The sequence below is a fragment of the Durio zibethinus genome, chromosome 9 (assembly GCF_047325235.1).
Source record: "Durio zibethinus cultivar Kanyao isolate XHJ-2024 chromosome 9, ASM4732523v1, whole genome shotgun sequence".
Lineage (NCBI taxonomy): Eukaryota > Viridiplantae > Streptophyta > Magnoliopsida > Malvales > Malvaceae > Durio > Durio zibethinus.
Genome location: NC_143170.1, coordinates 9,348,802 through 9,362,420, shown reverse-complemented (window position 1 = coordinate 9,362,420; position 13,619 = coordinate 9,348,802). Strand labels below are relative to the sequence as shown.

General features: G+C 29.6%; 1 protein-coding gene across 1 annotated transcript; it reads left to right on the top strand.

The window, feature by feature from the left end:
* Positions 1 to 922: 922 nt before the first annotated feature.
* LOC149516782 (uncharacterized) lies at positions 923 to 1,384 on the top strand. Its single transcript, XM_089765214.1, has one exon. The coding sequence runs from the start codon at positions 923 to 925 to the stop codon at positions 1,382 to 1,384; it is 462 nt and encodes a 153-aa protein (XP_089621340.1).
* The last annotated feature ends 12,235 nt before the right edge of the window (positions 1,385 to 13,619 follow it).

Genomic DNA, 13,619 nt, shown 5'->3' with positions numbered 1-13,619 from the left:
CTTCTCTAAACGGTCTCCCATGCAAAGTCACAGCAAATCGCTGCTTACTGCTAACTCCTAAGCAATGTCCATGACGCATGTCTCCTATTATGATTTGGTTCCCCATAAAAACCCGTGAATCTCCACTTTCCTGTGTCCACTTCCTCAGTAACCTCTACATCAATGTGAAATTTAGAGAAACTTCAGGGTGTTACTTATCACTATTTCCTCCTTCCACAACAGAACTAAACCTCCACTTCTCCCATCAGCATTCACACCAATACAAGATTGCATGCCACTGCCTCTTCGTTTTTTGTCCAATTTATTTACATGCAGTTTTGTCTCAATCAATGGGGTTCTTCTTGTTTGATTAACGCTTTCAGAGCTCTTCTGCGCATGGGTTCCCAAGGCCCAAGCCCACGGTAATTCCAAGCTAAGGCCTTCATGTTTCTTGGCGGGACTGGGGCCCAATCTCTGCCATTATTTCAATTTCGGCAGCCACTGCTCTTTTTCTTTTTTGCTTGGCTTTTGGTTCCTATGGTTCCTCTTTTCTGTTCATTTTCCAGCTTCATTTTCCCCATTTCAGTTTTCTTTTCTGTCTACCCTTGTCTCTTCTGAACATGTTCCTTGAATGTGTTCTGTGGGAGTGAGTTTCAATCTTGTCTTTTACAAGGTGTTTCTTCCTTGGGATCTCCTTAATTATTCGATCTCTAAGGATTGGTTAGTTTTCTTTCATAGTAACAGTGACGATTTTTTTATAGTTTGCAAAGGTGGTAGGGAAGGAGTATCAGTTTCTTGGGACTGAGATAGGAAGGTAATTAATATAAGTAAAGAGACATAGTTAGAAGAAGTAGAGAGAAACCTAGTCTTAACGGAGAAAGAAAAAGACCAGGTTATCACTGAGGGCTATGGAGAGGGGCCAAACGAGGACGAGAAAATATGGATGGTGGCTAGAGTTTTAACCAACAGATCGATTAACGAGGACGCATTATTTAGAACCTTGAAAGTGGTATGGAGATTAACAAAGGAAGTCGATTTCTTCGCCTTAGATACGAACCTATTTCTACACAGATTCGCAACCAAGAAAGACAAACAAAGGGTTCTGGATGGTTCACCTTGGTCTTTCAATAAAAACTCGGTTCTGTTCTATGAATATGACGGAAATCTTAGGCCAACAAACTATGTCTTCGAAAGGGCAAGCTTTTGGATTAGAGTATATGGACTGGCATTAAACATGTTGAACCAAAAGGTGGCAGAAAGCATTGGAAGAAAGCTAGGAGTTGTACTAATGGTAGACAATAACACAAGCAATTACGAAGGAGTGCGTCATTTGAGAAACAGGGTTAATGTGGATATAAGAAAACCTTTCAGAAGGTTTGTATCAGTAACGAGTGCTGATAGGTGAGCCTCTGTCAGAGGCATGCTATGATATGAGAGGCTCCCTACTTACTGTTATATCTGTGGATGTTGCTAGTGTAGAATGTAGTACATTAATGTGATTGAAAGATTTAATTATTGATAAATAAAATTATTTTTTGTATTAATTTTATTTATATTTTAAATAATTATGTTTGAATAGAAACAATTATCATATGACAAATAGTTATAATTATTTGAATATAACTAGATTATTATTCATAAAAGTCATGATTATACAAAAGGTCATAACCTTTTGAATAAAAGTTTATGTATGTTTAGTTATTATAAATAGATTTTTCAGTATAACCATTTTCACTGTTTCTGTTTGAAGAATTTTGAGATTTCATTGTATCTTAGAGGCATAATTACCTTTTAAAAGTATTCTTCACATCTTAAAGCCACAATTATTTTCTATTATTTCTATTCTCTTATCTATTTTTCTAACAATTTAAAGTAAATTATGAAATTCATATTTCACATGAAGAAGATACAAGAAAAAAAATTGGCAAAGTTAGCAAAATCAACTTTTGAAACAAGTATTGAAAACTTTAATTATCCAAATAGTTTTCTTAGTGACATAAATACTAAATACGAGATAAGTTTCTTGATATTATCTTTCTAGTCTTTATCTACTAAAAGAATTGATGATTAATAATTTATAAGAGACATTGAGTCTTATTGAATTTTGCTTTTTGTATTGATTATTCTTTTAATCTTTTGATTCTGAATTAAATTATTTAATTTATGATTCATGATTTTATGTATGTTATATGTGGATTTTTTTTATTATGGCATTGAATGGTCATGAGCATAAAATGGATAGCTTTGATTATGAATCTTTTATAGCCTTGTTATATTTTGGTAAGACCATAGGTATCAAATCAAAATGATAAAATTCTCAAGAATTATTTTAAGGCATAAAAGAAATTGTGAATTTATAAATTTTTTCAAAAGAGAAACAATTATATATGTCCTTATCATAAAATCATATTTGATGATCCATATTACATGATTATATTTTATTGACAAGAGAATAATGCATGATTCATATTATTTGATTTATATAATATTATTTAAACAAGAAACAAACATATTATCTAAGATAATTTCAATTGAATTGGAGAAATTATATAATTTTTTGTAACTAGTTATAATGCTTTCTATTTGTTAGGTGAAAAAATTTCATGTATTTTATAATTTGGACACAGTTTATTGTATTGTGTGGTTATACATGAAATCTTGATTGTTTTTAATGATATAAATCGTGGTAAATATGACTTTAGTGCCCATGATAAAATAAATTTTAAGTGTTCAAGAGTTGGAATGAAAGTCTCAAAAAGAGATTATAAAAAACATGAGTTTACTAGTTTTAAGGGTGATTATATTTAGTATTATAATTATTGATGCACACTTTTCTATTGAGTTGAAATAAAAGTTTTGAAACTTTTATGAAAAAAAATGTTAAAATATAGAATATTTACTAGGGTGATTATATTTGGCATTATAATTATTGATGCATACTTTCCTATTAAGTTGAAATAAAAGTTTTGGAACTTCTATGAAAAGGAAATATCAAGATATAGAATATTTACTAGCTATCTTTCACTAAGAGTGAATTTGGAGGCCTTCTACTTAAAAAAAAAAAAAACTACCAAATAGTGAAAAGATAAATGAAATGATAACTTGGTTAAGTATATATGATATCTTGATAATTGAATGAGACATTCTTTTATAAAAAAAAAAATGCAAATTCGCACTTAGTGAGGGTTATAAGAATCAAAAGAAGTAAAAATTGCCACCATAATATTATAAGATTTTAATATAATTTATGAGCAAATTATATAAACTAATAAGTTTAGTACAACTTATTAAAGTAAAATCATAAAAGTTTCTTAAATATTTTAAAAAGACTGAAATGGTTTGGTCTATTCATTAAGTTTATCCAATTGTACTAGAAAAATAATTGTATTAAAATAGATAAAAGTGTAGAAATAAAATGGTTGAAATTTTATATTAATGAGTATAGAGGTGTGGTTACAACCAATACCATCTATTTCTTAAAATGTAAGAACAAGAAAACAATATCTAGAGTATATAAATGATATACAAAATGAAATATTTGTACATATTAACTTGAAATGATTATATTAGAGATTCAATCTCAAATGGAGATAATTACAATAAAAAAAATTAAATTCCAAGATATTTTGTTACTGATATTACAAGTAGAATATATTTAAACCCTTACTATTAGACAATAATAATAAAAACCTAACTTTGAATTAGTACCTCTAATTACAAATTTTAATGCGTAAAAACAAGTTGTTGTCGTATCTTTTAAGTACTAGTAAAATCTATTTAAATTTTAGAAACTATTATGATCCATTACCTTGGGATGATGAATTTTTATACTTTTAATGAAATTTATTATTTAAATGTTTAAAAGAAATGGAAACATAATAAAAATTCTATCTATATAAACATAAAAGTGGTGTTGTTTCAACAAAAAAAAATTTGGTCTCTCTTATAAATGTTTATGAATAGAATAAGTACATGGCCTCAATAATATTAAAGCAGTTGTAAAGCTCTGACAAAAGAATAAGTAAATATTATATGTGTTATATTTTCAATTCTAACACTAGGAGTGGAGGTTTAATCTATGGATACCATTAATTTTGTTAAAATTCTAAAATATATAAGCTAATTAAATGTTTAAATCGACATTTACTTTTTTGTATTCATAATATTTATTTATGTGAAAAATTAAAGATTTAGCATTGACATTTCAAACTAGTAGAGATTGTTGGTAGTTTAAAATATAATACATCCCACATTGGATAAAAAGATTTAATTATTAATAAATAAAATTAATTTTTATATTAATTTTATTCATATTTTAAATAATTATGTTTGAACAAAAATAATTATTATATCGTAAATAGTTATAAAAGTTATGATTATATAAAAGATCATAAGCTTTTGAATATAAATTTATATATGTTCATTTATTATAAATAAATATTTAATATAATTATTTTCACTGTTTGTACTTAAAGAGTTTTAAGATTTTATTATATCCTAAAAATATAATTATTTTTAAAAATATTTTTCACGTCTCAAAATTAAAAATTTTTTATTATTTTTATTTTCTTATCTATTTTTCTAATAGTAGATGCTTAGGGCACATCGAGGTGGAATGTAACGTGAAAAGGGAAAGCGACAAAGATGATAAGCAAGCGAGGCAATATGGAGATTGACTGCGAGCATCACCGCCAAGAAACAGAACCAGAGGAGTGGGACCAACTTCCAATAACTATGACATACTAGTACAAGGTGATTTTGGGGTACGAGAAATCTAGAGAACAAAAGGGGGGAGAGAAGCGGTAACACCTCAACACCACGGTTGGCTTGCAACGGGGGGATGAAGAAGAAGCTGAATATGGAAAAGTATAAGTAGGAAGGAAAAAAAAAAAGAGAATCAAGGGATAAAATCCGTGATAGAGGCGAGATAGAAGGGATTGAGGATCAACGAATTAATAACGCTGTCTCTAAGCATATTATGGAAAATTAAGAATGAGGTGGGGAATAATAACGAAGAGGGGGGGCCACGTGGAGATATTGGATATGGCTTGCTCAGATAAAATAGAAAGGTTATAAACAACCCAAACAAGACAGCGGGGCAGAAAGATATGCAAGAAGGCAACAAGGTGGATGGAAGAATCAAAGAAGTAGAGCAACACGTGGATGTGGAAACAAAAAATACAACAACCGTGGCATGCAATATTGACGAAGTCACTGAGGAGAAAATGCACCAATATGTTTGAAAGCAGCTAAGTGTGAATTTCTTAGAAAATTACAATTAAATACCTATCAAAAACCGGCTAGTCTACAATTAGAGTTTGACGCTTGGATCAAATCGAGCGTCCTAATACTATTCTCTCACTTAAAAGTTTTCATTGGATTTGATTAAAAAGCTGGTTAACACATTTTGACTATAATATTTCGGTTAAATACTTAATTTAAAATTTAATATATTTGAATAATTTTTAATTAAAGATAAAATTGAATTTCTTTTAATTTGTTCAAATCAAAATTTTTAATGAAAGTATTGTATGCACGCAATTAACTTTATACGTGACAGAAAACAAATATAATATATATATATATAAGACGGCAAAAAAAATTGATTCATAAAATAAAACATTAAATTAAATGAAAAGTTTTTCTTTTTATAAAATTAAGGTTAAGGGAAGTTACTTTAAAAAAAAAACAAAAAAAAAAGTAGTCATAAGGGTATTTATAGATTTTTTTTAAAATTTTTTAAATTTATAAATTATTTATTATAGGAGTATAAAGATTCAAATTTAAATATTTTGCATCTAAAAGCCTTAAATTCTAAATAACTTATCACTTAATATTGCTTTCCTTTTTTCATCTTCGTTAGAGTCACAATAATAAATCTGGGCAACAAAAACCTGAAGAAGGGAAAAAATGGATAAGGCCACGACGGCTTTTGGATTGTGGCTATAAAGATTCGAAGAACCGGAGAAAAATGGGTGTGTGAGAGAGTGTGAAGTACTACAGAGAGTGAAGAGAAAATGAAAGTAAAACAATTAAAATTTTATTTAATATTTTTATTAGTCAGCTGTCCCTTTTTACAGCTATTACATATATATATATATATATATATATATATTTTTTTTTTTTTTTTTCACATCTCACAATTCACGAGTAACAACGGGTTTGGTTAACTTCTGTTAAAAAGTTTTTATACGACCAAATTTGAAGACGTTTAATTTTTATTTGAGTAAAATTAAAGATTATATTTTTAATTAAAAATTCATATAACTATTGAATTCAAATTGAGCACTGACCTTTTGCATAAGTGAGTGTTTGGATGCAAGAGTAAAACCAAATCAATAGTATTCGGTTACTTTTTTAATTTTAAAAAATAGATTATCCAGTTTTTTTTTTTAATTAGACAAATCAGTTACTTAAAATACAATATGGAGCTGATATTTAAATAATAAGTTATTCGGACGCATCGTAAAAGTCAATATGTACACCATCCAATTATATTATGTCACATTAGACAATTTCGAAATTTGTCTATTTTTAGTTGTAAGTTTGACCATGCTTTATTATCTGACTTTTACTTTGAACATATCATTAGTCAAAAAAAGTTTTAAAAATTAAATTATCTAGAAGTCCTTATATTTTATTAAAATTCAAATTTTAATTTATGTTTTGTAATTTATAAAAATTTAATTCTCACAATATTTTAAATTGATAATCTTAATCTAATTATTAACTTCATAAAATTTTTACAGTTAAAAATATTAAAATGATAATTGACCCGATGATGTAAATTTTAACTTTATTAATGTAGGATTGATTTTATTGATGTTGTCATAACGTATAGATCTGTGGACCTATCGCTAGACACGGATGAAAGGAGTTACCATCAATCTTTTTTTGTTAGGTGTGATTGGTCACCTGAAACATATTCTGGTCTGTAAAAGCAGATATTAGATTCGATAATTGATTACACATAAAAAAAGTTATAGTACCCCACAATGCCCATCCAAAGATAATACCAATTTCATTCCAAATTATCCAAACTTTGATTATTTTTTATGATTTATCAAATAATTTAATGTTGAAGATTAATCCTAAAATTATCTCAATAATTTAAAATAAATGAGAGAAAACACAACTTAAAAACTCAAAATATAAAATGAATAAAAATAAAAATAAAAAAAATAACTGCAAAACGGATCAGATCTGAAAGCAAATAGATGAACAGATCAACTAAAACACGCGTGGGTCAGGACCTCCCCATTTCATACAACTTTGCACGAAGCACTTTAAGTGCTTTGGCTTTGTTCATATGCTGGGATCGTTTATCCTGTAAGAAAACTGTAATACCAGTGGGTAAATGTGTGACTCTAACTGTACTGTTGGTGGTGTTTAAATGTTGATCACCCGTAGACACCGGATTTTATCCGAATCTATATTTTTTATAATCTAAAAAAATTAATTAATTAAAAAAATTAAAATTTTAAATAAAAAAAGAAAAAAAAAAAAAGAAAGACAAACAAAAAATCCAACCAAAAGAAACAAAATGGAAAGGGCTGGTGCCAGCGAGTGCTGTGCATGACACCGCTAGCCATCCACGCCCTGCCACTACCTCTGCCATCATACCACCCCCTCGTCCAGTCCCTTCACTCCATCAGCACACACTACCACCATTTTCAACCATATAAAACACTCGATTCTCCCTCTTTTCAGAATTGGCTGGAAACGCTCGGAGATCCCCTCACCAGAACACCAGAAAGATACGCACTCAAACCAATAGGCACTACCAAAAAAACCTCTCAGGCACAAAAAAAAATGCAAACCAAACACCTCCAAAATACCCAAACAAAAAAATAAAACAGATATACACAAAAAAACACAGTCCTCCCCACAGGGAAGAAACTCAACGCTATAGCCACCTGAAATAAAAAAAAGAAATCATCAGTTTAAGGCATCCGAAAAAAAAAAATAAGGAGAGATCAGAAACTTCGAAGACCAATTCATGACTATCAAGGCTCTTTCAGGTCAAACGAAGGTTGGATTCAGAAAGAGAGCATCGAGAAGAATTTTTGACAATTTTTTAATCCTTTTTTGATCATCGATAACCATCGCCGATGGTGACCGCATGACGGCCGACACAATGCCTGGCGTCGATTTCTGGCGGAAGCTAGAGAACCCCAAAGTTTTTTTTTCTGTGAAATGAAATGAACTGAGAAAAAAATTTGATTTTTATAGAAAACATAGGGGTAAAACAATGTCGTTTTAAGCATTGGACCAAAACGACGTCGTTTCAAGCATAGAAGATCCGTGCGTGGATCGAACCCGACTCGAGATCCGCGTAACTCGACCCGACGGTCCACTTCAGCCAGCTTTGAATCTGTTCAGATGAACCGTCAATGAATCGATTTGAACCGCTGGATCGTCGAACCGTTGATTGAACTATCAAACCGATCAGATCGGCCCATACCAGCGTTGATCGGTTCGGGTAAAAAAAAAATTTTTTTTTAAATTTTTCTAATTTTTTTTATATACTATTATTTTATTATTTTAAGTTTTTATATTTATGCATGATAAATATTTAAATTTATTAGGATAAATATCTAATTATTTTTTTAATAATAATAAAATGAAAACAATATAGGATAATAACTAAAAAAATATATTAAAAATATTTAAATAATAATAATGGAATAAACTTTTTATTTTTTCTATCTAGATGTTGGAGGGAATAAAAAAATATTTTTCTAAAGAAATAATTCTGCCTAGATATTGAAGAATTATTATTAATAAATTTTCATAAAAAGAAATATATAAGAAATTTTTAACTAGTTTTCAAAAATTATAAAAAATTAAACTTGCTTCGAAAGTACGCCTAGATTATGAAAATTTTTAGATATATTCGTGTTTTAATTAAACCTCAAACCCTAGACTTAAACTCTAAACCTTTACCCTAAATCTATTTCAAACTTTAAGGATATATTAAAAGGTTACCCTTATCTAAAAAATTCAGCTGTATTATAGAAATAATGGATAAATTCACTAAGTATAGTCACTTTTTTCCTTTGTCTTATCTTTTTACAATTATGAAAATTGCTAAAATATATCTCAGCCAGGTTCATAAACTACATATGACACCAAGAATTGTTATTTCTAATAAGGATCCAATCTTCACTAATCTATTTGGGCAAGAGTTAATGAAATTATTAGGAACCATAGTTCATCTAAGTATAGCTTACCATCTAGAATTTGTTGGGGCAAACGAAAAGGATTAATTTATGTTTGAAGCAGTATTTATATTATGTGTTTTCTCAAGCCTAAGAGTTAGGTTCAATGGCTACCATTAGCCAAATGATGGTATAATATAAGCTATCACACTTATCTAGGAATGTCTCAGTTTCAAGCTTTGTATGGTTATAAACCACCAGCCTTAGCATGGGATACAAATAGTCAAGCAAAAGTGGCGAATGTGTAAGAGTTACCGAAAGATAGAGAATAAGTTAGTAGGTTGATGGTTGATAAGTTAAATAAAGCTTAACAAAAGATAAAATTATATGTTGATGGAAAAAAAAGTGAAAAAGAGTTTTAAGTGGGAGATGAAGTGTATTTAAAACTCCAACCTTATAAACAAACCTCTTTGGCCCTTCAAAAAAGTTTAAAACTTTCATCTAGATATTGTGGTCCATATCCTGTATTAGCCAAGGTTGGTTCAATTGCTTATAAATTGTAGTTACCTTTTATTTCTATGATTCATCCAATGTTTCATGTTAGCTTGTAAAAAAAAAAAAGTTAGAAAACAAGGTAGTCCCAGCCAAGCTCTACCAAAAACTAATGAAGATAGGCAACCGTATGTATATCCTACTGATGTGATTGATAAACAAGAAGGCTCAACAGGGTTGTCACTCAACTCTTAGTGGTATAGTCCAATTTAGAGCCTAATAATGCAACGTGGAAAGATTATACAATATTAAAGTTACAGTTTCCAAATTTTGATCCTTGAGGAGAAGGATCTAGTGAAAGAGGGTATTGTGATGAGCTTGAAGGAAAAAAGTTGTATGACTATGGTAAAGAATGAGCAAGAATCATTAAGAGATAAGCTGAAAGCTAACAACGAAATGGGTGAATACAAGAAGGAAGTAATTGTTGTAACTGGCTAGCATCCAATTATTAGGTGGTTATAAAGAAGTCTAGAATAGCAACTATCGAGAAATTATGAAGTCAAATTGTGAAGTTAACTATTAATCTATTCACTAGAAATACTATAAAATTTTGTATTTTTTGCATTTTTGCAATTCTGTTAGCATGACAGTTGTATTTAAATAATTCATTAGCTGTAATGTAACTTTCATGAATGGAAAAGTTATCTTATCCTTTCAATTCTCCTATATTCTCTTCTTAATCTCGTTATTCTCTAAACTGTTAACCAAGTCACAATTGAGTCGTGACAAACTATGCCTTAAATTATCAATGAGGAGCAATTCTCCTTTCTAAATCAATGGTTAATAAAAAAAAAAAAAAAAGAGTTTGAAGGGGATTATTAATGTTAGAAATGAAGATAACTAAGGTGGCAAAAGATTATTAAATGACGTAAATAATGGGTTTTACAACACTTCCAAATAGAATTTAAATTTTTTAAAAAATACATAGTAGTGTTTATATTGATTATAGTTTTCCTTTTTTTTTTTATAAGAAACCTCTATGGTTAAAAGGAAAAAAATAGGAAAAAGAAGGAAAACTTATCAATTTATTCCTATCTAAGGGTGTAATCGATCGAATTTGAGTTAATACAATATTAAGCTCAAGCTCAAGCTCAACTTCAAATTCGAGGGTCGAAACTTGGCTTAAACTCGATCAAGTTTTTATTTTTTTAGCTCGAGCTCAACTCGAGATAGAAATTGAGCTATTCGAACTCGTTCGATTAACATATAAAAATAAGCTCAATTCTTATATTCGACAAAAGCTTGATTATTTGTACTATAATTCAAACTCAAATTCGAGATATTTTATTAATTAAATTAATTAAAATATATTAAAATATAAAAGCTCGACTAGACTCATGAGTAACTTGAGCTGAGTATAAGAATGCTTGAACTCAGTTCGATCCATAAGTCAAGCTACTCGAGCTCGACTCGATAATAACTTAGCTGAATTTAAGTTTTATTCGAATCAAACCCAAGTAGCTTATGAATACTAATGTATCATTTACACCTCTATTCTTACCTTGCATTGACAACAAGTTATTAGTGGGGGCCTTACGTCTTTATTTGCGTGGCACAACCTTTTTATTTTAAACAAAACATATCATCTAGAACAATTATATTATAATTAATTAATTAAAATTTAAAATTACTTAAAATTTGTTAAAATATTATATGGAGTTTATACTTATAAGTGATAGATCTTTAAGTTCTTTATTACGATTGTACAATTGTAGGATTATAGTAAAAAAATTATAAGTTAAATGCTCATTTTTTACATGGGATCACATTGGTTTAAAAGTTGATTCAAATTTGAAAAAAAAAAGGTATAATGCGTTTGAACTCAATTGAATCCGATTTACTAGAAAAATTAATAATTTGATTTTGTCCAACCCAAATTATTTGAATAAAAAATATTTTGAATTTGAAATGATTCGAAATCGAAATTATCCGAATATAAAATAATCTAAAATTGAAATTATCCAATTCTAATGACCCAAAAAATTTACCTGAAACAAGTGTAGCTTAAATTAAGTATAATTTATTTTTTAAAAAATAATTTAATAAAAATAATATTTATAACATAAATTAATAGTCTACTAATATTTAATAACTTTAAATATTTTTATTTTTGTTGTATTTGTCGTAACGTCTAGATCCGGGGATCTATCGCTAGACATTGACTTTTAGGGAGTCGCCACCAATCTTTTTTTATCTAGGTGCGATTGGACACCTAAAGAATCTGTCCTTTCAGAGAACACCTATATTTAAGGGTCCCTAAAAGAATAGGTTCAGGTCTGCTAACCAGAACAGGGTTCGGGAGTTCGGTTACATGTGAGGAAGATTATAGCACCCTCACAACGCCCATCAAAAGATGGTACCAGCTTAAATTTGTGCTATCCAAAAGCTTTAAAATTTTACCAAGTAGTTAATTATTGAAAATTATTCTCAATTGACTCTAATACTTTTAGCAGAAAATTGAGAAAATTCTCTCACCTCAAGAGTATGCAAGAAAAACTACTGTTTCACTTACAGAGGCTCCGTCGTCGGATTATTTAAAGAAAAATCAAAATCAAAATCAAAATAAAAAGGAAGGAAATGATGATTGTTCTTGTGTAGGGAAAATTGATACTTTCAACTTTTCCCCAAAAATCTTTTTGAAAATTTATTTTTAAGGAAAATTGATACTTTCAACTTTTCTCTAAAAATATTTTTTGGAAATTTTGATTTTCAAGAAAAATTGATACTTTCAACTTTTCCTCAAAAACCCTTTTTTCTGAAATTTATTTTTAAGGAAAATTGATACTTTCAACTTTTCCTCAAAAACCCTTTTTTTTTAAATTTATTTTTTTAAGGAAAATTGATATTTTCAACTTTTTCTCAAAATCTTTTTTTTAAAAATTTATTTTTAAGAAAAATTGATACTTTCAACTTTTCCCCAAAAATAAGTTTGGAAAGCTTTTTTTTTAAGGAAAATTGATACTTTCAACTTTTCCTCAAAAATATTTTTTTTGAAATTTTATCATTTTATTTTTTTTTATTTTTTTTGAATTCACTCAAAAATTAATATATAAATAATAGGCAAAACAACAAAAAAAATATCAAAATAAAACACACCTTGACTCAGGATTGTAACTTGACTTCACACATAAGAAACTGTTCGACTTGTAGCTCAAGCTCCATTTGCTGATGTGGGCTAACGGCTCGGGTGGCAATGGAACACAGGCCATCGTTTCAATTTCTGCCCCTTTTCTAAAGTTTTTAGAAATACATAGCTGCAAATTCCCAAAGGTTTCCAGATTCTGGTGCCAGTGTCGCCCCATGCCTCCATCACTGGTCGCCGTCACTGATATCCGTTGACTGTCGCTCCCCGACCTTCATCCAATTACCAGTTTGCTTTGAAACCTTCGGCCGAACTAGTCTTGGCCTTCTCTTTCACGTATTCTAGCTGGAATTTATGAAAAAAAAAATCCTGGAATTGGTGTAAATTCGAGATCAAAATCGCAGTCTACCTTTCTAGAGACCAAAGCCTCATCGTCAGAGATAAGCTGGTCTGCCCATTCAGGAAAATCAAGAAAACCTGGATCTGTAGACCAAGAACCATTATTTTCTTTATTGTAATGACTCGATATTGTAGATTAAGGCAGTGCTGAATTTGACGATTGTAGTAATGGCAACGCTGCAGCATTAGTTGGTGACACTTCACTATTGGGGGGTACACGAGTTGCATGGACCAGAGGCCTTGTCATCAGTTCCCTTTTTGCGGACACCGGTTGAGTGTCAGGCAACTTTAAATATGTCTTTTCCAAATGTGTTGAAACAGCTGGTAAAGATAATGTCATTCCTCCAAACACCCCCAGGTTACCGGGCTGCCTTGCACCTGGTCTCTGAATGGATAAAGAAGGCCGTGCCTCCATGCCAATAAAAGTTCCCGAAGCCCCCTTGTTA